The 24,746-nt window shown below is 44.6% G+C and overlaps 1 protein-coding gene across 1 annotated transcript in view; it reads left to right on the top strand.

Annotated features, from left to right (window-relative positions):
- SLC38A10 (solute carrier family 38 member 10) overlaps window positions 1–24,746 on the top strand; it is an 84,270-nt gene that overhangs the window by 25,669 nt on the left and 33,855 nt on the right. The window contains exons 7-10 of the mRNA XM_056865055.1: window positions 3,462–3,564; window positions 5,072–5,254; window positions 7,642–7,753; window positions 10,921–11,027. Coding sequence (XP_056721033.1) covers window positions 3,462–3,564; window positions 5,072–5,254; window positions 7,642–7,753; window positions 10,921–11,027 — 505 coding nt within the window. The remainder of the gene's footprint in view (window positions 1–3,461; window positions 3,565–5,071; window positions 5,255–7,641; window positions 7,754–10,920; window positions 11,028–24,746) is intronic.

The raw sequence follows: 24,746 nt of genomic DNA, 5'->3' as shown, positions 1-24,746 counted from the left end.
CAAATACTAACCAGGGCTGACCTTGCTTAGCTTCTGAGATCTGACGAGATCAGGCTAGCCTGGGCCATCCAGGTCAGGGCACATGGATAATACCTCCCAGAATACTTTCTTACAACTTGTTCCACCTTAGCCTATTGAAAATGAAAAGAAAAAAGACCTATGGAAGGCTTCTCATGTTTAGCCATGTGAAATTCCCTAAGGGTAGATTCACACCCTAAATTATCTCCCCGGACTCTGGTTTTTCCAAGGTGTGTTGATTTTTTGTGTGCATACAAGCATAGGTGCAGAGTGGTCATTTTGGACATCCAGCATTTACACTGGGTATGAGGCTGCATTCCATTTCTGTCCATTTGCAGGCTTTTTAGCTGCTCCCGCCCTATGGAACAGTTTTACAGAAGGAATTAGAGAGGCCCCAACTCCTCTGCCATTTCACAAGGGTCATAAGACAGAACTTTTAAAGTGAGCCTTTGAGGTCTCTTGATGGCTTCTTTAGAGTTTTAAAGGGCAGAGGTCTCTTACGGATGTTTATGTTTTTCTGGTAGTTTTAATAGTTCGATGTTTTAATTTTTTGTTTTTAATTTCTTACCCACTTAGGGTCCCAGTTGCCTGGGAGAAAGGCGGCCTTTAGGAATGTTTTAGATAAATAATTACAAGTGGGAATCCGCAAGCACTTGTGGGGGGAATCTATTTCTCCCTCCCCCCACTATTTCCTCTTTCCTTCCCTGAAAGCCCCCACAGCTTCTCTCCTTTTCTTGCTTCCTTCTCTCCTTCCCATCCAACACCAAACCTACCTTTATCTGCCTCCCATATTCAGCTATATTTTTTATTTATTTTCATCATTAATACCCAGACTTTCTCCACAGTGGGAGCATGGCATCTCACATACTCCTAGAGTTGCCTGCTCCCGGCTGGGAAATTCCTGGATATTTGGGGGATGGACTCTGGAAGGGGTTTGGGAAGGGGAGCGACTTCAGTGGGCTATAATGTCATACAGTCCACCTTCCACAGCAGCCATTTTGCCCAAGGGAGCTGACCTCTGTCACCTGGAGATCAGTTGTTGTCCCAGGAGATCTCCAGCCATCACCTGGAACTTGGCTACCCTATATCTTCTTCTCCTTTTTATCCTCACAGCAACCCTATGAGGTAGAATAGAATAGAAATGTTATTTATACCCCACACTCCCCCAGGCTCAGGGTGGCTAACATCGTTGTTTCATCTGAACCCTGTCAAGAGTGGGAAGTTGGAATCCCTCACCTGAATTTCCCTGGCCCAGCCACAGGACCTCCATCTTTGATGGGTTCAATTTTAGGTGGCTCTGTTTTAACCACTTCACCACAGCCTCCAGACACCTGGCCAGATTTTCTGGGACATCTTCTGGTTGGCCACTCATCAACAGATACAGCTGGGTGTCATCCGCATACTGGTGACATCCCAGCCTGAAACTCTGGACCAGCTGGGCGAGGGGATGCATGCAGATGTTAAACAGCATTGGGGAGAGGATCACCCCTTGCAGGATTCCTTACACCAGAGGATAACATGTGGAAAGCCTCCCTCCAAGTGCCACCCTCTGTCCCTGGCCATGAAGAAATTAGATCAGCCATTGAAGGGCTGTCCCACATACTCCAATACCAGCGAGGTGGTTGGTCAACAGCTTATGGTCAACCATGTCAAGCACTGCTGAGAGATCGAGCCACAGCAGCAGTGCAGACCCGTCCCGATCCAGCTGTTTCTGTAGGTTGTCTGTGAGAGTGAACAGCACAGTCTCCATCCCATGGCCAGGCCAGAAGTCGGATTGAAATGGATCCAGCACCGATGTTTCCTCCAGGAAGGCCTGGAACTGCTCCGCCGCTGCTCTCTCAACTACCTTACCCAGAAATGACAAATTCGATACTGGGTGTTAGTTGGCTGGATCAGGCGGATCCAGTGACGGTTTTTTCAATAGCGGCTTCACCACCGCCTCCTTCCAACATTCCCAGGAAGACCCCTGAAGTCCAGGGAAGCTCGTACTCCCTCCCACCCCTGCTGTCTATGTAGTAACAGGTAGCCTGGTAGTTGCTGTCAGGCCTGGCCCAGCAACTCCTTTCTCAAAGGCTAAAAGAGCCCTGGAAAGGACCCTGCCCCACCCCCTTCCTCTTACAGACAAAAACTGAGCCTAGAATCTGTGGTTGCCTAGCAACAGCCACTGAAGGCTTTTGTTTCTTAAAGCTACAGGCACTCCTTTTAGCCTTTTGTTTTTTTAACCCCTGTCCCAATTTTTTTAGATTTCAGATTTTCTGCAAACCTGAGTCATTTTTCAGGTTTGTAGAAAGATCCGTCTTTCCCATTCACAGCCACCAGATTTAAGTATCCTGAGATTGAGCTGACTTGGCTATTAGTATATAGATGAAGGAGAAGTTGAAATCTTCAGTAAGTCTGTGAGAAAGCATACCAAATTGTGGTCTCCATAAATGCTTAACCACTACTATGCTGCGTAAGTAACCGGCATGATCATGAGCTTAATAACACCTTTTGCAGTCTTCAGTAGCTGAATACTTTTTTTCCCCACTCACCTTTGGTTGGAAATTCTTTGAACTGTATATTGTCGAAGGCTTTCACGGTCAGAGTTCATTGGTTCTTGTAGGTTATCCGGGCTGTCTCTCCGTGGTCTTGGTATTTTCTTTCCTGACGTTTCGCCGGCAGCTGTGGCAGGCATCTTCAGAGGAGTAACACTGTCCTTCAGTGTTACACAGTGTTACACAGCCCGGATAACCTACAAGAATCTTTGAACTGTGTTTCTGCCCAGTATAGCACTAGGAGTTTCCACCTTTCTTTTTACCTTCCAATCTATTCCCTCAGTATCTCTTTATGTGTTTCTTCGGGAGTACGTGGTCAAATTAGGTCCACACAGCTTCTGGCTGCTGTATTAATCTACCCATCTGATGTTCGGAAAAAGCTTTCCCAAGTACATATGCACACCCAGACACGGTGTAATTGGCTCTCTGAGTTTTCTGCAAGCTTGGACTTGAGCACCATTGGTGAAATATGGCAGGCACAGTATTTAGAATTGGTTGTTTACCTTTTCACTATGACAATATGATGTTTTAGCTCTCTTCCTGCTCGTTATTCTGTAAACACGGCACTGCTTTAATTATCAACTTGTGGCGCTCCAAGAACAATAATCTCCAGTGTGCCGTCTGGAGCTCTGCCACTGGTGTTTCAGCCAAACAAGCGGTCATTCATGTTGCAACATATTTTTTTAAAAAATGAAGTATTTACATTGCACACGTGGCAGTGATGGGGAGGGGGAGAGCAAGGATATTTGTGCAACACTTAAAACTTGCATTAACAACATAAACTGGCAAGTGTCTGAACTCTGCTTGGGGAAGATGCCTGCAGTTACCTTCTGCTGGCCCATAGCAAAGGAACCTTTCTTTTCTTGACAATTTTCTGACATGAGTTAATGTTTACCTGCTTTTCTGCAGCCAGGTCTTGCCAACCTACGATAGCCTGGATGAGCCATCTGTTAAAATCATGAGTTCCATATTTGCCTCATCACTCAATGTGGTCACCACCTTTTACATTATGGTGAGAACCCTTCTTGAGTCCTTCCTTGGCTTAGCCATTCCTTCACCCACCCACCCCCCAATAACAATACTTTTCTGGGTACGGTTTGGAGCAGTAGAGCAACAGCTGTGGTGAGTAATGACACTTTCAGACATATGCAGTGTACATTCCCTGGGGAGACAGTCACAGAACCCAAAATAATAAATTTCATTCAGAAGGGTTAGAGTAAGGAGGGAGTTATGGGGGCTTTAATTTCCCCCTGTACTTTGAGCAGTTAGCTAAATAGAATTGCTGCCTTCAAACTACTCGATCCATAACTTCCAGCAGCACCTGTACAAAGAAGTGAAAATCTTGTTGTTGATCACAGAAATGATAGTTTCGTCAACATTTCTCATATCCAGAGATCAGGATAAGCACAGCAAGCACTCCCCGTATGCTAATTTATCCTTTGCTGCTGTTGGAATCAGCAATGAATACAAGGCTCTGGAGAGACAGGGCAGAACTTGTGAAGTGCTGCTCCCAGTTGCCGTTCTGAACTGTAGCAGAGGATGTGTTAGCATCCCATTGATTCTTGGAAGTGACTACATCTCTGAGTGTTCTCTCCTGAGTGGTCTCAAGCTGTTAATACACATCACTGAATGTGTTTGGGGGCAAGAAGCAACAAACCCCAGTTTTAATCCACCCATACTGGAGACTTTTGTAGAGTGGGCTGAAATACTTTCTTCTAAGCTTGTTGCAACCAGGAGGACTTAAAAGATCCCATATTTCATAAAAACACCAGTAAGTGGAACAAATTAAAATGTAGTGAACATCCTGAAAAGGGCATGGAGAGAGTTCGTTTTTGAGAGTGGATTATATCCACTCCTTTATTTAAGGGAGATGTTTTCAGTGTCAGTTACTATCTTGCCTTTAGGAGTAGCATTCCAAGCAATCTGAGATCATGGCAGACCGCTCACTAGCTCTTCAGTTCCCTTTTACCCAGGTAGACAAAAACATGGCTTGGCTTTTATAGGTAAAAGTCCCCATTTTTGCCATCTAAGAAGCTCGAGAAAATTTGAATTTACTGCAAAAAAGAAATCTCTTTACACACAGCAGCTCTGCATGTTGGTCTTAGCCAAGTGCTGTGGAAAGGGCTTGATGTCATCCCACTTCTTTCTATCACACTGGAGCATTTGTTTTGCTCAGTCATTAATCCAATTGTGCATCTGCTCTTTAAAATACGCATGCAGTTCTGGTCATCTAATCTCAGTAAAGATACATTGGAATTTGGAAACACATGCAGCAAAAGTTATGTGGAATTCCAGATGGTTCCCTTACAAGCAGAATATAAAGGATTGGGACTAATTAGCTTTAGAAGTGGAGGACAAATAAGAGGAATGTGATAAATTAAGGATGATGAGCGAAGGAAAAGATAGTTTCTCCATTGTCTTGAAGACTGGCCCAAGGGATGCCCTGGCTTCTACCCTTTCTGTTGAATGAATGGATGTATGCAAGCACTGTAAGTAATTCCTGTATCCCACTTGAACAGGTGGGGTTCTTTGGCTATGTGAGCCACACTGAAGAAATTGCTGGGAATGTACTCATGAACTTCCCATCCAATCCAGTGACGGAGATGATACGTGTGGGGTTCATGATGTCTGTAGCGGTTGGATTTCCGATGATGATTCTGCCATGCCGGCAGGCATTAAATACCCTTCTTTTTGAGCAGCAGGTAAGCTTTTGTGTCATGATATTTATTTATTTAGAAAACATTCGACACCTCTCCAGGAACCTGCCCAAGACAGCTTCCAAATTAAAATAATAAAAACAGAGCATTGAAAGAAATTAATTAAAATCCAGCAATTTAAAAACCAGCAGAAAATCATAGACCATAAAGACATACCACTAACAGCTTAAAATAATAGTTTCCAGACTAAAATAGCATTCAAATATCAACTCCTTAATGGTACAGTTGCATGCCCCGTCCACGTTATTCAGTTTTTAGATTCATACACATGCCACATTCAGCTGAGCATGTGTTTGCATTGCATTTTACCCTTGTCTTCCTTCCTCCCTCACTTTTACACCTGATCCCAGAGAACCAAGCCAAAATCCAGACTTGGAGATGGTGGGATCACCATAGTACATTCAGAGTTCTGCAGCATGCTGATGATGTCGTGAAAGTCACCTAGCCCATGGCAAATTGGTGATTGTTGTGCCTTTCTAGTGCAGAGTTATATACAAACAACCATAGAGTTTCAGCCAGGATCACTAGAGCGTCCGCGTCGCTTCTGGGTAGACCTGGAAGTGACGTAGATGCACCGCGTGGAATGTGTGAATGTGCCACGCACGTCCGCCGCAGCCCTGCAAAGCTCCTGCCGGTGGAACTGCGGGGCCTGGCAAGCCTAGGTATAGGGCTTCTTGAAAGAAAAAAATTGAGCCCTAGAGGATATGGTGTAGGGGAGGTGATATTAAAAAAGGAAAGAAGTCTATGAGAAGGGGAGGAAACGGAGCTCAGTTTGAAAGGTGGGATAAGATGGTGTTTAGCAGATGAATAAAATAATCACTTTATTAGTTTGTCCAAGTTCTCCCTGGGTGGCTAGGCCTAAAGTTTAGTTTTTACCTCTGGCCATCATCTAAGAGGAGAGTTTCCTCTTAAAATAGAATAATTCTATATTACATGTTTGACTTGTGGATGGGGCAGGTTCATGGTACAGAAGCTAGGTTTTTGTTTATGATGTGCAATACAGGCAAAGCAATGTTAGTAAAAACTGAGGCCTAGGAGAAAAAAGGAACTGTGACTATGTTGACAGTGCAATATCTATCTTATGCACCAGAAAATTGCCAACAAAGTTTACACACGCACCCATGCCTAAAATCAAGCAAGCTGTATGCTCTGATTCTACCCTAAGAGGAAAGCCTTCTCTTACAGTGGCCAAAGAGGGGGAAATTAAGACCAGCCACCGAGGGAAGTCTCAGGCAAAGTATCAAAGTGATTAATAAAATAATAAGGTTAAAACTGTTAAATACATATCTACCCAATTCTCTTTTCTACTCATAGTGTAGTTTCATGAAATGTGTTTAAACTGGTTACCAGATCACTTTTTAAAGTTAGGGCTGAACTGGAAAATTAAAAATTACTCCTGAACTTAAACCAGAACTAAACCTAAATTTTTAGTGGTTTGACTCCCTGCCTGAGGATTTTGATTAGTTCGCATGGGAAGAGGGAGGCAGTCTCTCCTGTCAGTGACTTGTGTATTTTCTTGTGCAATCCTGGGCAGTTATGTGGAAGATACTTTATGTAATGTGGGAATGCTGTAAGACATACCTTGCAACTAGGGAAATTGAATTATTTTGTCATGCTGAAAACTTGGTGGTGCATGCCTGCAGGTACTCCATATGTCAGAAATATTTTGGAGTGTAAATCCTACTATTTTGGTCTGGACTTTTGAACTTATTTGCAGCCCAGTTGAAACATTTGAATGGCATTTTGAGGCAATGATTAGACCTTTAATAGGGATATAATGTGAAAGGGCAAGAAATACATCATTTAGCAGTCCACATCTTATGCTGACAAGTGATTATGATCTCACAGAAACAGCATGATTTTAGGGGCGGAATCCTTAAGCCACACTAGTATGATTAATTTAAGAAACTTGTGGGTATAAAGCTACAGCTTCAGTATGTGATTTCCAATTCATAAGCCAGCAATGAAGGGGGGGGGGACCTTAACCCTAAAACATCTGGAATAAGGTACCCTAAGGTCAAGAATCAACATGCAACATAGGGCTAATATTGATTCAAATAATTTTACAGGGCTATATATAAGTTGTTTATTTTTGTTTGTATGAAATTTACTATATATCATTCATAAAATTATTTGATCAATATGAGCCCAATGTTGCATGTTGATTCTTGACCTTAGGGTACCTTATTCCAATTTATAAAGCCATAACCTGTTTAGAGGAGACTCTGGTATAAAAAGATTCCAGAAATGTGACTAATAGACAGCTCCCCCAAAAATGGGGGGAGGGGGACACCATGTTTTTCTACTTCTTCCACTTAAAAAAAATAAATTAGAAGAACTGTTTGGTTTATTAGCCTTTTCTTTTTAAATAGCAAAAAGATGGGACATTTGCTGCAGGGGGTTATATGCCACCTCTGCGATTTAAAGCACTGACACTGGCTGTTGTCTTCGGAACCATGCTGGGAGGCATCATGATACCTAACGGTAGGTAAAACTTGGCCTTTATTTAACTATATATATATATATTTTCTAATCTTAAGGTCTTATGATCAGTCTACATGTATTTAGGCAAAAACACACCAGGACTGAAATATGTACAAAAACCCCTTGTATTTTCTGTTCTGAAATGCACTTGGTGTCTGGGGGCGGTGGCCTGCCCCCTCACTCACCTGTTTCAGAGGGGACTCAGGCAGCATTACCAGGTGCTATGGAGAAAGTAGCATGGGTGAGGCCCCACCTGGGTGTGTGCCAGCAGCATCCTCAGAGCCTAGAAGGGCCCGGTGCGCACTTCAGAAGGGAGGCAGGGCCGAGGCAGGCAGAGGAGGGGGCAGGCAGTTGCTTGGGTCTCCTGGGCCTGCACAGGCCAGCAGAGCAGCCACTTAAAACCTTAGAGGAGGGCTCAGCAGGAGAGGGGAGGGCCCCAGCCATTGGCCCAGATTCCCTTCAATCACAGTGTGCCCGCCTCTGAGAAAAGAGCATTGAGGGAGTCCAGGGTCAGACAATCTTTTATTAGGCCAGGGAGAGCCAAGGAGGTAGGGCCAGGCCATGCCTTTTCAGCCAAAGGTTAGGTATAAGGCTGGAGAGAGATGGCTCAGGGTGCAGCTGCCTCTCCTTAAACCGAGGCCCAATCCTGGGGTCTGCTGAAGAAAAAATGCTGGAATGTGCACCCACCCTTAATTCTGGTTGGGGTTGGAAGAATAAGAAGACGGGTTGATTTTTATACCCCACTTTTTTCTACCTTAAGGAGTCTCAAAGTGGCTTACAATCACACTCCCTTCCTCTCCCCATAACAGGCATCCTGTGAGGTAGGTGGGGCTAAGAGAGTTTGAGAGAACTGTGACTGGACCGAGGTCACCCAGCAGGCTTCATGTGGAGGAGCGGGGAATCAAATCTGGTTCTCCAGATTAGAGTCCACCGCTCTTAACCACTATACCTTGCTGGCTGTCTAAGCTTGACAGCTGAGAAATGCTCACCATATATTAGTTGAATTTTAGCCACTGAGATGCTACCCAAAGATCTTCTTGAAGGTGCTTGAGCATGGGCTGCATTCCAGTGGATAGGAGTTCTGAGATTCTGAAGTAGTCACAGAGTTTCTCTCGGTAGTCCTTCATCATCTTTGCTTGATGCTTGGATGGAAGAATCATGGGGTCATTCCTGTTTATGACATAATATGGAGAAGAAACCAGTTGTGAAGTAGGGCTTGAGCCATTTATGGGGTGTAGCTTTTTCTTTTCTTTGTTCAAAATGCCATCCACCAGAGGTAGTTATGGATTTTGTAAACGTTATTTGTTAACTGCCTCAGAAACAAGCCTTACAGCATGTGGGTGTGGATAAACAGCCATGCAGCTAGTTAACACCTCTTGAATTGATGACTTTGGGTGTCATATAGCGGCATGTGTTAGAATAAGCTTTAAAAAACAGCATACCCACAGACATATATGCTGTTTTTTTAAAAGCTTTTAAAGAGAAGTTGTATGTGTACATATATTGTATGCACTTGCGATTATCATATTTGTGAACAACTGTTCATTATATACACATCACTATTTCGGGCGACCTACCCTATGTTTTTGTTTCAACACTGTTTTCAAGATCTGGGACATCTCACTTTGAAATCATAGTATGTTAGTTTGGTTTGGATTTATTTGCCATATTTAAATCCCAGTTGTCTCCCAAAGCAACTTATATTCATAAAGAGAGACAGGCCCTAGCCACAGGATATGACATTGAAGGGAAAGAGAGGAGAGGGAGGACAGTTTCCACAGAATGTACATGCAGTTGGGCTAGGCTGATCTCGTCCCTCCTGGCAGCCTTACTTGGCTGAAAGTGGCGGAACTACCTCATGGCCTGTAGTCATAATCAGTACTAGACCTGACTGTTATCTTCCCTCAGCTACCTATGGCCATTTTGGTGTATGTAGCCCTGGTGATGACAGATGGTCTGAAATGCTTATTTGGCCTGTGTTTTCGGCTCCCTTTATTCTCACAGCTGCTTTGTTAGTCAGGTCATGACTATTACTATTGTAGGGGGACGGATGGGGGGGGGGGGTAGGCCTGTGCCCCAGAATAATTTGTATGGATTCATGCAAGGAGTTATCCTGGTTCAGAACTGAGGCTGTTACCACACTAGGTATTCCCAGCGATGTATCAGGAGTTTGGAAATGTTATAAAAAACACCGCTTTAAAAGGGTTTTTGGATGCCATGGCTAAAAAATGGTTGGAAGACGTCTTCATAGCTAAAGGGGCCAAACAAAGTAAGAACAGTATTTTTTATAACAGTTTCAAACTCTTAATACATCGGTGGGAATACATAGAAAGTGCGAACAGTATTTTTTATAACATTTCCAAACTCTTAATACATCGCTGGGAATACCTAGTGCGGTAACAGCCATTGTTCATGTTTACAAAATTCAAGGCTAGTGGAACAGGCAAAGGAGTTTTCTAATGTGAACGGCTAGGGAATTCACTGCAGGGTGATTTCACATGCAAGGTACGTTCCGGTGACCAGCCTTCTTACCTCATGTTCCTCAGCTATAGCAGGGCTGTTCTCTCATTACAGAGTTCCAGTAAAGGCTGAAGTCCTGTGCCTTGTTAAGAAATCCAGAAGAGGCACTATTCCTGGATTCATACTCACAGCACATATGCAGAATCACTTAATATAAATTAGCTACCCCTTCATTACTTGGCCATAGACATGTAGTTTCCCCGCACTTTTAATGCATACTTAAGGATGACAGGGTATTCTACTCCACTTTAGTGAATGACAGTATGAATTTAGGGGTGTGTGTTCACCTTAAGTTATGTAATGTATAATAGTGATCCTGTGCTTGTGGTGTCACAGTCACTGAAGCAGATTCCAATCTGCACAAGTGTTCTGATGAAAGGGCAGAAAAATAATCTTCTTCACAATCCTGGTTGTGAATGATTGTTGAATCCAAATTAAGTGACCCTGAGCTTGTACTCCTAGAGCCACTGCGAACTATTCCCTTACTTCACACTACAGTTGCTGTCTGCCTCTACTTTGAGCCATTGCTTACTATTTTTTTGCTTTGTTTTTGTTTTTTTAATATATTTTCACAATAATACAGCATTACAAACGAAATTCTTTCCATTGCTTACTATTTGTTGTTTGTTCTCGCTCTTCTTTGCCAGTGGAAACCATTTTGGGCCTAACAGGTGCGACGATGGGAAGCCTCATCTGTTTTATCTGCCCAGCTCTTATTTACAAGAAACTCCACAAGAATGTCCTTTGTTCACAGGTCAGTGCTGATTTAATAGAGCCTGGGAACTTTTCCCATAGCACCATAGAACTATTCCCCATAGCAATAGTGCCTGGGAACTTCATTATTTTCCCCATAGCCAAGAAACCCAGTCAACCCTCCTGTTTTCACATGGATGGGAGGCACTGCAGTCTGTTGCTCTGACCGAAATGTACAGCTTCAAGGATGTGTGTGCTTGTATGTGTGTGCATACATGCACATTCTTTAGTGTGCATAATCATGGAACACCCACACTAACACCCGCACTTGTATCTCTAGCAGCCATGAAAGTGCATTAAATAACTCCCTACAGACTCCAGGCCAGTGTGTGCAAACTTTCCCAGCATGGAAAACACAGGCAGCTTAACAAGCCGCCTGTTTTGACCTGTCAGGTTTGGCTAAAACAAACAGCCCTCCTTGACTCTGTGGGTTTTGCTGCTGACCCTTGGCTTTTGGGTTCTAGCCAAAAATAACAATCATAAAAAGGAACACACACACACACACAAACAAGTGTTGCTACAGAAATAGAATTTTCTGTGCAAAAAGAGAGTTTGTTGAAAGCCCTGGGTTTTTTTCCATTTAAAGGCTGTTGCTCCACTCCAATTCACCAAGGTTGATTTCAGTCTTTTGAGTTTATTTTTCCTCATGTGATTTTTAAAAAAATGTTGCTGAAATAAAGGGGGTATTCCTTTAGTATCCGCTATAGCCCATAATTTAGCCAAGTGTGGTTCTCATTCATTGTATCATTGCTTGAAGAGAAAAATTTTGTTGGTGCACAGCATCGGGGCACTTTGAGGGCCCTACAAACATGGGTTTTTAATTGGCATGAAAATGTTGCGGTTGCTTCAGTGTTGCTGATATAAAGTGGTGCCTCTGAGTCATTATGTGTCATAGAATTCACAGGGTTGGAAGGAATCCAAAGTCACTGAGAGTGACCACATATCCCAAGGAGGAATGTTTCATGCTTTCACTTACATCTATATTATAAGTTAGTTTAGAAGGGCCTTGGATATTATGGTGCAGGATTCTCAAGGTCCGCACATTTCCTGTTCTAGTGCGACAGTATCATGGCCAGAAAACAACCTTTGTATACTTTGAGCAACTTGTGGAGGTGTGCAAGTTGCCATCCGTTTATGCATCTCCAGGGCAGGGACGATGCAAAGACTCTTTTGGTGACATGATGTTGCAAAGGAACAGGAAGCGGGGAATCTGCAAAGGGAGGCAACATTAAAAACAGATTGGCATCTCTGTCTCTTTCTTACATTCTTTCTTTCACTCTCCACCTCCTAGTAAATTAATCTGTGTCATCCAGATGTATACCAGAGAAGGAATAAACTAGGTGGCCCAGGCTAAATGTAGCCTGCAGGCAATGTTTGTCAGTCATTGTCATGATTTAATTTTATGGATACCTTACTTACAATTTAATTTTTATCAATAAATAAGATCATTATTAAGTATGACATCAAGTTTTATTCAGTGTACCTATAGTTTAATTAAGACTTAAAACTTTAATTAAAGTTTATTAAGTTAATAAACAGTGTACCTACCTATATAGTTTAAGAAATTTGGCTCTCAAAAGAAATCTCAATGGTTGTACTGTTGATATTTGGCTCTCTTGATTAATGAGTTTGTCGACCACTGGTCTAGGTGGATCAGGGTAGGCAGTTTCAGAAAGGGCATCCATTCTTCTCAAAGTGGGGACAATGACCACCAATCATTCAGTTTTGTGGCAGTGTATTACTTTTGGATATTCTGATTGTGGCTTTGGAGGTGCTGGTGGAAAATCAGGATATATTGGAGAGGATTATGAGTGGAGGGAGCAATAGAAAAAATGGTGACTAGAAGCTACCGGAAGACCTGTCCCAGAAAACACTTTGGTACCTGGCCTTTCCACAAATACCATCCCACATTTTCCACAACTTTTTTGACAAGGCCTGAGAGCTGCATAGTGTGTGAAGGAAGTCTGTTGTTGTTGTTATTTGAACTTATATCCTGCTCTCTATCCCAGCCGAAGCTGGGCTCAGACCGGCTAACATCCAGTTAAAAAACAATGCAAATCACACAATATATAAATTAAATTCCAATATAAATTACTAACAATAAAATTCTAACAGTAAAATCCAGTTGGTGCCTATTGTTTGGCACACAGGTCCATGGTGAGCCTGGGGAAAAGCAATCAGGGTCCCCAATTAAAATAAGTGAGATGGAACAACAAGAAGGAAGAAGGGAAGGGAGGCCAGCTATGCTAGACACTGTTGCTGCCCTTAGCTGTAGGCTTGGCAGAACATCTCGGTCTTACAGGTCCTGCAGAACTGCACTAGATCTAGCCCTGGTCTCGCTAGAGAGAGAGTTCCACCAGACCAGGACCAGGGCCAAAAAAGCCCTGGCTTTAGTTGAGGACTGCCGGATACTCTTTGAGCTGGGGACCACCATCAGGTTGTTATTTGCTGAGCATAATGCTCTCTTGGGGGTGTACCAGGAGAGACGGTCCCACAGATACGATGGTCCCAGACCACTTAGGGCTTTAAAGGTTAAAACCTGCGCTTTGAACCTGATCCAGTACTCCACCTGGAGCCAGTGCAGTTGTCAGAGCACTGGCTGAATATGCGCTCTCAGTGGGGTCCCAGTAAGACCCGCACTGCTGCATTTTGAACTGGCTGGAGTTTTCGGATCAGTCTTGAGGGCAGCCCTACATAGAGCAAGTTACAGTAATCTAGCCTGGAGGTGACTGTCATATGGATCACTGTGGCTAGGTGAGGGTGGGGGAGATAGGGCACCAACTACCTAGCCTGGTGGAGATGGAAAAGGCCGCCTTGGCTGTGGCTGTGACATGAGCCTCCATTGATAAGGAGGCATCAAGGATCACACCCAGACTCTTGATGGAAGGCACAGGTGTCAGTTGCACACCATCAAGAGCCGGATGCTGGTGCCTCGTCTCTAATCAGCCACAGGACCTCCATCTTTGGCGGATTTAACTTCAGCCGGCTCTGTTTCAACCATTTTGTAATGGCCTCCAAGCACTTGGCCAGTATGTCCGGGGTGATATCTGGCTGGCTGTCCATCAACAGGTAAAGCTGGGCGTCACCAGCATACTGAACCCTTCCCGAAACTCAGGACTAGCTGGATGAAGGGGCTGTATATAGATATTAAAAACAATAAATATTAAACAACATAGGGGAGAGGATCGCTCCATGTGGGACCCCACACACCAAAGGGTGCTGCAACGATACCTTCTCCCCAAGAACTACCTGCTGTCCCCACCATGGAGAAAGGAGCACAGCCATTGCAGGGCTGTGCCTTGAATCCCAGTGTCAGCAACGTGGAGTAATCAACCATGTTGAAGGCTGCTGAAAGATCTAGTAAAGTCAGCAGCCCGACCTGCCTCGATTCTGCTGTTGGCGGAGATTGCCTGTGAGGGTGACCAGCGCCGTGGCCAGAGTGGAAGCCAGACTGAAATGGGTCCAGAACCGATGTGTCCTCCAGAAATGCCCGAAGCTGTTCAGCCGCTGCTCTCAACTTACCCAGGAAAAATAGATTTGACACTGGATGGTAGTGGGCCAGATCACTCGGATCTAAAGATGTTCTTTTTAAGAGTGGATGCACCACTGCCTCCTTTGAACTCCCTGGAAAGACCCCTGCACTGAAAGACAGGTTAATTATCTCTCCCAGGAAGCCCACGCTGCATCCCCACTGGCCTTAACCAGCCAGGATGGGCACTGGTCCAGGAGGCAAGTGGAAGTCCTCACAGCCCTCAGGATCCTGTCAACATTGGCCTGGGAGAGACCAGTGGTCCAGTGTTGGATCAGAAGACGGCCAAGGGGCCTCCAGTTCATTAACTGTATCAATGTTGGCAGGGAGGTTGTGGCAGAGTGACAAGATTTTGTCTGCAAAATAGCTCGCAAAAGCCTCACAGCTAATGACCGAATTAGAATTTGGCTGTCCTTCTGACAGGGACGTAAGTGACCTAATTATTCTGAACAATTGATCCGGGTGAGAGCTAGTGGACGCAATGGAGGCCGCATAGTAGCTTTTCTTGGTGGCCTTCATTACCACCTCATAGACTTTCATAAGTGCTCTGTAAGATGTTCTTGTGGCTTCATCACGAGCCCACCGCCAAACTTGCTCTAGCCATCTAACCTCCCATTTCTTACTTCGAAGCTCCACCGTGTACCATGGTGCTCAGTGAAAATGGGAGCGAAGAGGGCGTCGGGGAGCAATTTCATCTATGGCTTTAGGAAGACAGCCGTACCAGTCTTCTACCAGCTCATCTACCAGGGGGAATTGGATCCCGTAGACCACTCTGCAATCCAGTCAGATCCATAAGCCTCCATGGGCGACTGTAAATTTGCTCTCTGCCCAAACAAGAAGGAGGTGGGAAGTAAATCCAGGCTTTCAGGTCAAAGTGGTCTGGCTATGGCATTTCCTCAGTAGATATCAGACCCACATCTATCCCAAACCCAAAGATCAGATCCAGTGTATGGCCTGATTGGTATTTGGGACCCGATACAATCTGGGAAAACCCCAGTGCCACCATGGAAGACACTAGGTCTGAAGCCAGTGAAGACGAGATGACATCGGTATGGACATAGAAGTCCCCCAGAACTATAAGTCTGGGCAACTCCAAGGTCCACCTCACGGCCGACTCAAGCCGGTTTGGTAGGGTATTCGTTGGTGTGTTGGGCAGCCAGTACACCAGCCAGATATCCAAGCTTTTCCTCGGCGTCCCACACTAGGCCAACCCACTCAGCACCGGAGATCTCTGGGGCAGGTAGAACCCTGAAAGAGAAAACCTCCTGGTATTGCTGCCCCCCCCCCCCGGCCTATTGTCCGAGACTGATGGAGGACCTTGAAACTGGGGGAGCCAGTTCTTTCAGGGCAATTGTCTCGCCTTCTCTCACCCAGGTCTTGTGACCTGGTCATCTCCCTACGCTGTAAAATAACCCTGCAGGGTGGTGGGTTTATTAGCAATGGAGCTGGCATTGCACAGCATCAGTGTCGGAAATGGATTCTTCCTCCTACCCCTACCATTGTGTCTCAGGATGGGACGCAGGTTGGAAAGAGACCAAGCCTGCCCATATCTCCGACTCTTTCCCTTGTACCACCTGCTCCCACTGCCATACCTCCCACGCCCTCCAATCACTGGGATCCCTGACCCCTTGCTGTCCTCCTGTGATCATTCAACACCTGATTGCATTCAACACCACCCATGACTGCCACAGCAACCCCCTGTGGTATTACAACTAAATCCCCACCTAACAACATAATTGGTAGTACACTCAGCTTAAAATACAAACTATAATCACTCCCCTTGCCCAGAACACCCCCACCCACACACTAAAAACAAAAAGTATATGGGGACAAAAAAAATATACCTAAGCCTGGCTAATGTCTGAATACATCAGTTTGGGAGATGACAATAAATAATTCAGTGAACTCCCAGGTGGTGGGCACAAAACACCTGTAGTTATAGTGAGATGTATTTTCTGGCCAGTTCGTAAATGGTGAATGCCCTGTATGTAAAGGGCTAAAAGAAGCTGTTACTAGGTAGCAAGGAGACATGGTAGAGTCCAAAGGTCTTCCTGGGCTCTAGCAGCCCATTGTACGATTGCAGCCTCAAAAGTCCTACCATACAGTTTACGCAGGGTTCCTCCAGGGCTGCTCCAGGGTCCTGATGCCCCCTCGTTCCTGCTGAGTGGTATCCTTCTCAGTAGGCCTATGACCCAAACACAGGGTGCAGAGAAGTTTGTGCTCCATGCTCTGGAGTCATCCGGAGTACACCGAGACTGTCTCGAGGATCCCTGAGATCATCTGAAGCTCATCGGAGACTTACCAAGAGCACTCCAGTGACCCTCAGCTCCTCTCGGCCACAAAAGATGATGATGCGGCATGACACAGCAGCCCTCAACTTCCCTCGGCCACTGGAGATGACAACGTAGCCCCAATACAGTAGCGTCCAGACCAGCGCTGAGTCGGTGACCCAGTCAAGGCCGACAGCTGCTGGGTCACTTGGAGAACAGTCCGCAGTCAAAACTCCATGGGTCTGGAGGGTAGCCAGCCAATGAACGCCCGCCAGTTGATGGAAGCACAAAGCTGGTCCCCTGCTCTCACAAGTGCAGCTTGAACTCCAGCTGCAGTTCAATCAAAATGGAGGCTAGGCTCTACAACACACCAAGCTCCTCCCTGCCACCCGTGTTTGTTCTTCTTCAACTTCGGACAACTTCAGCTCACTGTAACTAGACTCACTCGCTACGACCCTCAGAACTCCATAACTCAGGTACTGCCAGAAATCAAGTTATATTCCTAATATAGAGGTAAAATACCAGCGGAGCGGTGGGTGCTCTGGCTGTCGGCTCTAGCTTTCAAGGCCTGCTCTCTCCTGCGTCATACATATTACCTTTTGCTTGTCCACCAAGGACAGTTGACTTTTATTTCATTTCTCTTATTTCAGTAGACCTCCATCCATTTGTCCAGTCCTTTTAACATGGGCTCTGGACGCTCTTTCCTACATGCTTGTGACTGAAGCTCTCATGCGAGTGTTTAGTCAAAATGCCTGTGTTTTTCAGGCTGGTTCTTAGAGGACTGGGCTCTTGTCCCAATCGGGTATACTCTCTCTGAGCTTGTTCCAAGAGCTCTCAGGCATAACAGACTGGCATCCTGTCTTAGTGACAGTGAAATCTCTGCAAGCCACTGTTTCTCTTTTAAGCACAGGGTTCTCATGCTGCTTGTTCCCCCCCCCCCAGCCCTTTACAGCTCCAGTATCTATGACACTGAGCAGGTCAGAGGTATCTCAGCGACATCTTGATTCCAGTTATGCAGTTATGTCCCCCTCCACATGCCCCCCCATCAGTAGCTCATTGCTGCCTCTGCAGCCTCCGTGTCAGCCTAGGCAGCTTGCCATCAGGTTAGTTTACCTAGTCAACTTGTTTTAAAATCCATCCTAATGAGCTTCTTAATATGCTTAAATGAATCACTCCTCAGTCAAGCAGTGCTTCTTTAACTCGCACCTGCTGTGACAAAGATTAGACTAGTTGCCAGCCATGGGGGCTGTACAGGAAACGGGATGCCCTGTTGCGCTATGAGCCAGAGGACGGTAGCAGTGCTTTAGTTCAAGGTGGAACCTGGAGGAGGTGAATCAAAAATGTATTTCTCCTTCCTCTCCCTATCAAGCCCATTCCCAAGGGGGAGGCGGAAATGCATCCCCAGATGTTTTTGTTGGCTGGCAAAAGGGTGTCTAATTCTGCCAACTGGAGTTGTTAATTATTACAGACAGCTGGTCAGTCAACAGCTGGCAATGAGCCAGAGCCCAAGAACGGCAGCTTGGATTAAGTGGCGGGGGCAGCTCAGTTAAAAAGCTTGGAATGTTGGAAAGATGATTGAGTAACTGAGCAACTAGGGGAAGTGTAGGAACTCCACGCCAGGCTTGCTGAGGGGCAAATGAACTGGAGAAACATCTCTTTTTGCTGTGGTTCCTGTTGCAGGCCCATATCCATTCTTAGCTTGTGGGGCAATATGGAGACAGGCTGAGGTTTGGAGAAAGTCATGTAAACGTCCGTAAACAAAAGGGCTGTGTTTCTGATGGGAATTTTTTAGCCTTGCTCTCGTAGAAAGCCTCTCCAAACAAGGGAGAATTCATGGTGCCGTCCCATGTTTGACAGGCGAAAGAAGAATGGGTGTAAAGGGCTGTGTTAGTGATTCTTCTTTGTACCTGGTTGGCAAATGGGCAGGCACTGCATGAAATTGGTGTGGCAGTGGCCTCGATGGGGTAGTGGGGCAACAGCTTGTGTCCTTGACATCACTTTGCCTGCACCCCATTGCGCCTCACCGCGGACCTTAGAACAGCTGGTTTTCCATCTTTCTAGGTTCCCCAGGTGTTTTAAAACTAGGCACCTTTCCATGCAGTCTTCAAAGGTGCCTGAGGAACCCAGAGAGAAGCAACACTTAGCTGCTCCAGTTCCTGGGGGCGAGGGTGGAGTAGGACAGGCAGGGAATGGGCGAGTGAGGAGGACGAGTGGTGGAGACTGGGTTGGGTGGCGGCAGCCTCAGAAGCACCTCCCCCACGCCAAGGTGCTAAACTGCTGCTGAGATGGTAGCCAAGCCACCAAGCCTAGAAATCCTCCTGAATCTAGCTCTGTTGGTTGGAATCTAGCAGTGTATGACTTTTAACCTTTGTCTGCTGAAAGGGATTGTTTCTTGGGACAAAAGGATGGAATATGTGGCAGAATATGCTAAGCTTTGGAGTCCAAAAGGTATCCATACAAAGTTACTGCAGGAAGAAGATGGTGTTTTTTCCCTTTGGATGGTCCTTTTCTTCTTTCTTCCCCACATGTCCACAGTTTCCATTAACGATGAAGTCCCTTTAAATCCCTCTTTTTTGACACCCCCCTCCCTTGATGATTTTGCTGGATCAGTTTGTAATGTATGTGGAATCACCTCTGATTTTGGGCGGGGGCTAGAAATTTAGATTCTTACATGCACTGATGAAAGGTTATGGTTTGCATGGATTACTGACAGCTAGCCCCATTTCTCTTTTAGACCTATCAGGTCAAAAACCCAGGCCACGTGTTATGGTGCAGTTGCATGTAATGTTAGCCTAATGGCCCCTACTCCATTGCAAAGTTTCTTTGTGATTCTAGACCCCTGTTGTGAAGTAAACAGTGGGGCTGGAATTCTGGCTGGGAAATGGTGTAGCACCCTCCCCCTCCCCCACTTTCTCACTCTCTTCTGTAAAGCATCCCCTCCTACAGGACTGCTGGGCCAAATGTCACATTTGGTTCTGTGTAACTTAGTTTGGCCCTTAGATAGAAATGTAAAATTTCTGGAAACTTTGAAGCCATGGAAAAACCCAGTTATTTTTCTTTTTTTTCCAGGGGAAAAATGGAAATTCTGGGAAAAATTGAAATATTATGCAATCAAGCCTAACTTAATTTTACTGCTTTCACAACATAAAATGTATCATTTATACTTTAGCGTTTTACTTAGCATACAAAATAGCAACATTTGACATATTTATGGAATTTAAAAGTTATAAATGACTTTTCTATAAGCAAAATTGCAAATACACACAATACTTGAGATAAAACTACAAGCAGATGCACCCTATACTATATTAGCACATGTATCTTAATTTTTGCTATCTGAGTTAGAGGGAGCTCTGTTCTCAATGGAACTTTCAGAGTTTTCCTCTGAGGTTTTGATGCAGTTTTTGCCCTACCTCCTTCTGATCTTTTTTCCTTCCAGTAAGGTACGGCAATAAATGACTACCTACCCATTCTATGGGTATATGCATCATAGTGGTTTGAGAGAGAGGTGAAAAGGCCAACCACAAGGTCAACCTTGTCAGGTCTATAGGACAACAGAAGGCATGCAACAGTTGAAAAGCAATGAAAGCCCTACATGCTCCCCTCATGACAAATATATATCCTTCTGGGTGCATCTTGAATCTAAGAGCTGTCTATGGCTGAAGACGCATAGCCATTTTGTTGCTCCATTCTCCTGGGAATGTAACGAATTGGTGAGATTGAAATGCACGTCCTTCTCCCACGCGCGCGAACGATCCTCCCCCTTTCGCTACATCTCCAGGCTAGCCTATTCCTCTTTTGTCATGACCTAAATGGAAGGTGTGCGACAATTTGAGGAGTTTGCTGGAGCATTTTCGGTGCCTGGGTCGACTCCCTGCTGGGAGACTGCCCGGGCCCGACAGCAGCGGCTCCTTTCCCCCACCTCCCAACCTGCGCCTCTCTCTCCCCCTCTCCTCCCGCCCCCGCAGCCTCCTCCACCTCCCCCCAGCACCAGCCGGGGTTTCAGCCCACAGCCTTACATCAGCCTGCAGCATGCAGCTGGGATCCCCATGGTTGGAGGTGAACTGGCGAAGTGGCTGCGGCTCCTTCCAGTGCCAACACCATGCACTTCCAGCCGCCGCTGCCTCCACCCCATGTGCGACCCATGTGCATTGGCTGTCTGGTCCAGCATCCTCTTTCCAGGAGCAGCCATCCAGATGCTTCTGGATAGCCCACAAGCAGGACATGAATGCTACAGTGCACCATCATTGTGTGTCCCCAGCATTTAATATCCAGAGCTATACTGTCTCTGAACATGGAAGATCTGTTAAATTATCATAGCAGATGGACCTATCCATTATGGATTTGTGTCACCCATTGAAAAAGCTGTTTTAAGCTAGTGGCCATAATCGTATCCTGTGACAGTGAATGCCATGAAAACTATAGAGTGTATGAAATACAATTCCTTTTTGTCAATTCTGAACCTGGTTGCTGTAATGGATGTTGTGGAGTTCTATTAGTGTGAGAGAGAAATCTCTCCGTAGTATTCTTAATTTTATAAGGCTCTGCCATGCCTCCTCCTATAGTAATTGTTTCCAATACTAACAAGTTTGACATGTTTTTTTCCATAGGTAATGGATGTTGTGGAGATCTAGTAGTGTGAGAGAGAAATCTCTCTGTAGTATTCTTAATTTTATAAGGCTCTGCCATGCCCCCTCCTGTAGTCATTGTTTCCAATACTAACAAGTTTGGCATGTTTTAGTTTTTTTCCAAAGTTTTCCTTCGATCATTTTGGGTGCCTTCTCTGGTACTTTTATATCCTTTTTGGTATGGAGTTTTGTGAACTGTATGCAGTGTTCCAAATATGGCAACATCATTAATTTATAGGAAGGCACTATGATACATGAATTTTCTATTCTCAATATCTTTTGCCATTTTCATGGAGGCTGCTTACTTAACTGACATCTTCAGTCTGCCATGACCCCAAGATCTCTTTTCAAGGTTGTATTGGCTGATTCAGATCTCAGCAGTTTATATATGACATTAAATTTCAACGGAATAGCAGTCAGTTGCAACCAGAACAACAAAGAGCCTTGTGATACCAAAAAGACTAATGAATGTATTGTTGCATAAGTTTCGCCCACACTTCATCAGCTGATTTCCTTTGGCAATCAGGATTTCTTGCCCCCACGTGTAACACTGTCTCCTTACTTCTCCTGTATCTCATTTACCATTTTGTTTGCACGACACAAGCGGCACAGATGCCAGTGTAGGGGTCACGCTGGTTCCTATGTGGCTTGGGCCCCCCTTTAGGAATGGGCTGTCAGTCTTGCTGGTTTAATCTTAAAATTTACAACCAGATGAAGCTTTAATGTTTAGAATAATAACTTTTCAGATTAGTTTTACAATTATATCAAAAATTACTGATTTGGTTATACTATTAGAAATACATAGGTAGATAATTATGAAATTATTGTGAGGGGAATGATCTTCAGTTTCATTGGGGCCACCAGGCCTTGCACTCCTTTGTTGCATTATTTGCATTTTGCATGCATGCAAGCAATAACCATAGATAGAAGAACTTCATTAAAATATTCTCGAACGAGGTCTCTTTTATGGCCTGCTGCTGTTATAGATTTTCTCGTCCAGGGAGAGAATAATATGATAAACCTCAGGCTATACATATGAAGATCCCAAAGCGTGGGGTATTATGCTCCAAAGGTTTCACATTTGTTTTTAATGCTTGCCCCTCCCTCCTCACATTTAGCTCCTTGTGCAGATATTTTCCACTCCAAACAATCTTGTATACATTGAACATCTTGAAATTTATCGTTTAAGAGGTAAGGAGTTTATTCTGTGTACATAGATTTGCAAAGGGGCAATGGGATTCAGGTCTTCTCAACTTTGTATGTTCATTTTTGCTGTGAAGAAGATGCATGCTATCCCTGCAGACTCAAATTTACAGTTTTGAGAACCGCAAAACCAAGCATCTGCGATAATATCTTCTAGATAGAAAAATGGCCCAAAATAATCTTACAGAAACCTCTGAAAGAGCATGACATTGTGAATGGATTAATGTGAATGGACTAATGGAATTCATTTACCCAAAAATTTAAACATTGCCTGAATATACAGCCTCATGCTACATAATTAAAAATTAATCCTTTTTTCATGATGAATAACCTTTGGATTATAACATATCTTAGAAAACAATCTTTAGATAGCTTTTTCCTCAAAAAGCATTTTATTTTAATAATCTGATTTAATTTTTTAAAATCCGATATTTTTTTATTATTGATTTTTATATACCCTGGATTTCACGATGATGTTGGGCCCCTCAGCTCTCCCTTCTATGTCCATCATAACTGACTCTAAAGCTGTAGACTGGTCTCGAAACTTTACAACAGTTGCCTGTTCCAGAAGAGCTATTTCCCCTAGAATTCTCTCAGTTACTGGCTTGGCTGCTCAAGAATGTTGGTTAAAGGAACTTAATAATAAAAAGAAGAAAAGGGGATATTGGCTTGGTTCTACCAGAAATTTCTGGAGATGGAAGGGATTTCCCTCTTCAGAAACAAGACTTTCTCACCTCCCCTGTCCAGCTGTAGCCTCAGTTGCCCCCACCCCCTTGCTGCTTTTGGGTGATGGAGGTGTGGTGAAGTTGGAGGTGTGTAGCAGGTAGAGGAAATAGGCTAAAATCGCCCCCCCTTTCCGTCCACAGGAATCCCCCATTCTGTCCACAGGAATCTTCTGTGGAATCTAAGCCTCTGTTTATCGACTGGGATGGATCATGTCCATAGAGTGATACTGTACTTCCACACAGGATCACTGATACAAGAGGGATCCCTCTGATACTAAGAAGTATACCAAAGCCACTGCTTGCTGTACACCATAAATGAAAAAAAAAAAAAAAAAGCTCTGGTATGGCTATTACAGGAAGACCGGTCTCTTTAATTTTTTCCCTTTTACCAGCTGCTCTCTTGTTTTCAAGGACAAAGTCTGAACTCAGAGAGGTTTGCACACACTTGCTTTGTATGTGTAGAGTGAGTTTTCCGAGTGTTTTTTTGTTCTTGGATTGATGAGAGCTGGGAGTAAATAGGCCAGCGATGCGGGGAACGTGGTCTTGCCAGGATAGCCATCAGAGTGAGTACAGCAAGGGATGAGGGCATCTGTTTCCAATCCTGGAGCTTTTTTGGAGACTCTGATAGGAAGCGAAGAGGCCCTGTGCTCTTGATACCAAGCAAATATGCTTGAAAACTTCCAGAGATCGGTCTCACTGCATTCTAATCTGTGTTCCTCAAGGTATTCTCACGGAGTGAACCTCTGGTAGACATTTTTTGGGGACTTCTTGGGTTATTTGGGGTCTTCTCCTATCTCTGATTCTGGAAGGAATTTCTTCCCCTATTGTTCTCCTTTGGTGCCCAGTCCTTATGGCCTGCTGCTGCCAAGCTATCCTCAAGGTTCCCATGATTTCCGCCCATTCCTGCATGTGTCCTCTGATGCACTCTGTCTGGGAACGCTTCTGTTCAACATTAACCTCACATCACACACCTCAGCCTACCTAAGTATCTCCTGCAGTTCATTGCCATTCTGTGACCGTTCTCCCCATGGGTGACACAGAAGCAGACAAAGTTCCTTTATTTTTATTTAAGTGCTCTCACCACCATCTTGTTAATTACTTTGCTGGCATTACGGGAAGCTCAAGAAAAAAGAGAGTGTGTTTTTTTTCTCATTCCATTGAGGTCACTGCTGCTCGTTGCCTACAGATGCCTTGTCATCTCCATTATATTTAATGGTTATCCACCTGCAAATGGGAAGGGAGCTTTAAAGATGTTAACCTTTTCGGAAAAGCTTTGCTTGGAATTTTTTTTTTTGGTTGGGAATTAATAAATCAAGCGGTTCCTGAGGGGATAAGAAACATGAGATTCCAGGATACGTTTTTTAA

This window comes from Euleptes europaea, chromosome 1 (assembly GCF_029931775.1).
Source record: "Euleptes europaea isolate rEulEur1 chromosome 1, rEulEur1.hap1, whole genome shotgun sequence".
NCBI lineage: Eukaryota > Metazoa > Chordata > Lepidosauria > Squamata > Sphaerodactylidae > Euleptes > Euleptes europaea.
This window is presented reverse-complemented; position numbering and strand designations above follow the sequence as displayed.